General features: G+C 60.8%; 1 protein-coding gene across 1 annotated transcript in view; it reads left to right on the top strand.

Moving 5' to 3' along the window:
* Window positions 1-579: 579 nt before the first annotated feature.
* ZNF503 (zinc finger protein 503) overlaps window positions 580-1,998 on the top strand; it is a 3,781-nt gene continuing 2,362 nt past the window's right edge. The window contains exons 1-2 of the mRNA XM_030886029.2: window positions 580-1,063; window positions 1,757-1,996. Of these exons, the coding sequence (XP_030741889.1) occupies window positions 776-1,063; window positions 1,757-1,996 (528 nt within the window). The 5' untranslated portion in view covers window positions 580-775. The remainder of the gene's footprint in view (window positions 1,064-1,756; window positions 1,997-1,998) is intronic.

Raw genomic sequence — 1,998 nt, 5'->3', positions numbered from 1 at the left:
AGAGCATTTGGTTCTAAGACCCCTGCGGCGCCCTTGTAAGACCTGACGGTCTTGGCTTCCTCCATGCTCCTTCTGGATACTCCCACCGTCTGTTTTTCAAACACATCCCTCTTCAAAAGATTTCCGTTTATTTGTGAACCGGGGAAAGGAAGGACGAGGAGGAGGGGGGAAAAGGGGGGGAGGCGGCGAATGGCAAACGCAAAATAAACGTCCTTCTAGTCCAAGGAGTGAAATCGAGGGAGGGGACACTCGGGGCGGGGGCGGAGAAGAGGGCGCTGCCCATTAAAATCTGCGCTGAGAGTCCTGGCGGCTGTGGCGGCCGCGGTACGGGCGCGTCACATCCCCTTGACCCTCCAATCACCTCGGGCTCCCATTTGATTGGAAGGCGGCAAAGGCTTTAATCTCCCCCTCGGTGCAGCTGCTTTTGAAGTGAGTTTCCCTGCCAGAGCCTCGGCTGGACGAGCAGCGGCTCGCATCGCAGAGCGCGGCTGCCAGAGCGCAGCGCAGGGGCGCAGCCAACGGCCGGCGCGGCGAGGCGCCCCGCGCTCGAGAAGCCCAGTCGGCGCCTTCCGCCCGGCCACGGGTCCGCTGTGGGCCACCCAGGATTATCTGCTTCTGGCTCCAGGCGCCAAGAAGGCACTCTGGGCTCCCACGGCCGTCGCTCCAGTTCTTCCTCCTCCTTTCGCTCCTGGTCTCCCGGCCATCGCGCAGCCGGGCACCCGCCCGGAGCAGCCCGGAGCCCTCCCCCCGCTGCTCCCATGCGCGCGGGTGGGTCATGAGCACAGTGCCCTCGCTTTCTGCCCTAAGAAGCAGTAAGCACAGCGGCGGCGGCGGCGGTGCGGACCCAGCTTGGACCAACCGACTCTCTGGAAATAGGTCGGGTCCTGGCTCTTTGGCCGGCAGCACCAAGCCCTTTGTGCACGCCGTGCCCCCCTCTGACCCCTTGCGTCAGGCCAACCGTCTACCCATCAAGGTGCTGAAGATGCTGACGGCACGGACTGGCCACATTTTGCACCCCGAATACCTTCAGCCCCTGCCTTCCACGCCAGTCAGCCCCATCGAGGTAAGGGCCTTTCCTTAGATCGCCCTGGGACTTCCGCCCAGCCAGTCGCGCCACGGGGTTTCTTTCTTTCTGGAACTGGGAGTCGGGGTGGGGGTGGGGAGTCGGAGTGCTTCCTCTGGGGAGTGAAGGGTGGAATGGTGCTTTTGCATTTCAAAACGAGGACGGAAAGGTGGGTGGCGGTGGAGGATGGTGTTCCTGGGAACTAGGCAGCCAAACTTGTTTCCCCCTTTCGTATGAGAGTCCTTAGCCCCACCTAGGCCCCCTTACATTCTGCCTTGAACGTGGGCCAGAGTCAGATAGGATCCCAACGTCTCAGTCCTACCCGCCGCTCCAAGCTGGGATCCGTACCAAGCCCCTAAGGCACGACCTGACCAAACCTTTATGCTGAAGAATTAGGGGGCATGTGAACGAGGGACTAGGAATCGGAAACCAAAACTCTTTGGTATTTTCAAATCTAGTGAGAGCTCAGCGAAGGCAGGAAAAATCTTGGACTTAAGTGGTGGTGGTAGGTGCCCGCCACCTTTCCCAAGAGCAGGAATATTTGGGAGGACCGGAGGGTGCCCCCCTAGAATTGTGCCTCCGAGCTGGAGGGAACTTTGCAGGCTTTGGAGGCAGGCCCTGGGATCTCTAGGTGCTAGAAGACTAAAGGGTTTCCCCTTCTTTTTCTGTGTCCCCTCTTCTTCCGCCCCACAGCTTGATGCCAAGAAGAGCCCGCTGGCGCTATTGGCGCAAACATGCTCGCAGATTGGGAAGCCAGACCCTTCACCTTCCTCCAAACTCTCCTCAGTCGCCTCCAATGGAGGCGGCGCCGGCGGTGCTGGCGGCGGGGCCGGGGGCGACAAGGACGCCAAGTCGGGCCCTCTCAAGCTGAGTGACATCGGCGTGGAGGACAAGTCGAGTTTCAAGCCGTACTCCAAACCCGGTTCGGATAAGAA

This window comes from Echinops telfairi, unplaced genomic scaffold, assembly GCF_000313985.2.
Source record: "Echinops telfairi isolate 266 unplaced genomic scaffold, ASM31398v2 ScPeMD7_70;HRSCAF=299, whole genome shotgun sequence".
Taxonomy (NCBI): Eukaryota; Metazoa; Chordata; class Mammalia; order Afrosoricida; family Tenrecidae; genus Echinops; species Echinops telfairi.
The sequence above is the reverse complement of the archived record's forward strand: the minus strand, read 5'-3'. Positions and strand labels throughout refer to the sequence as shown.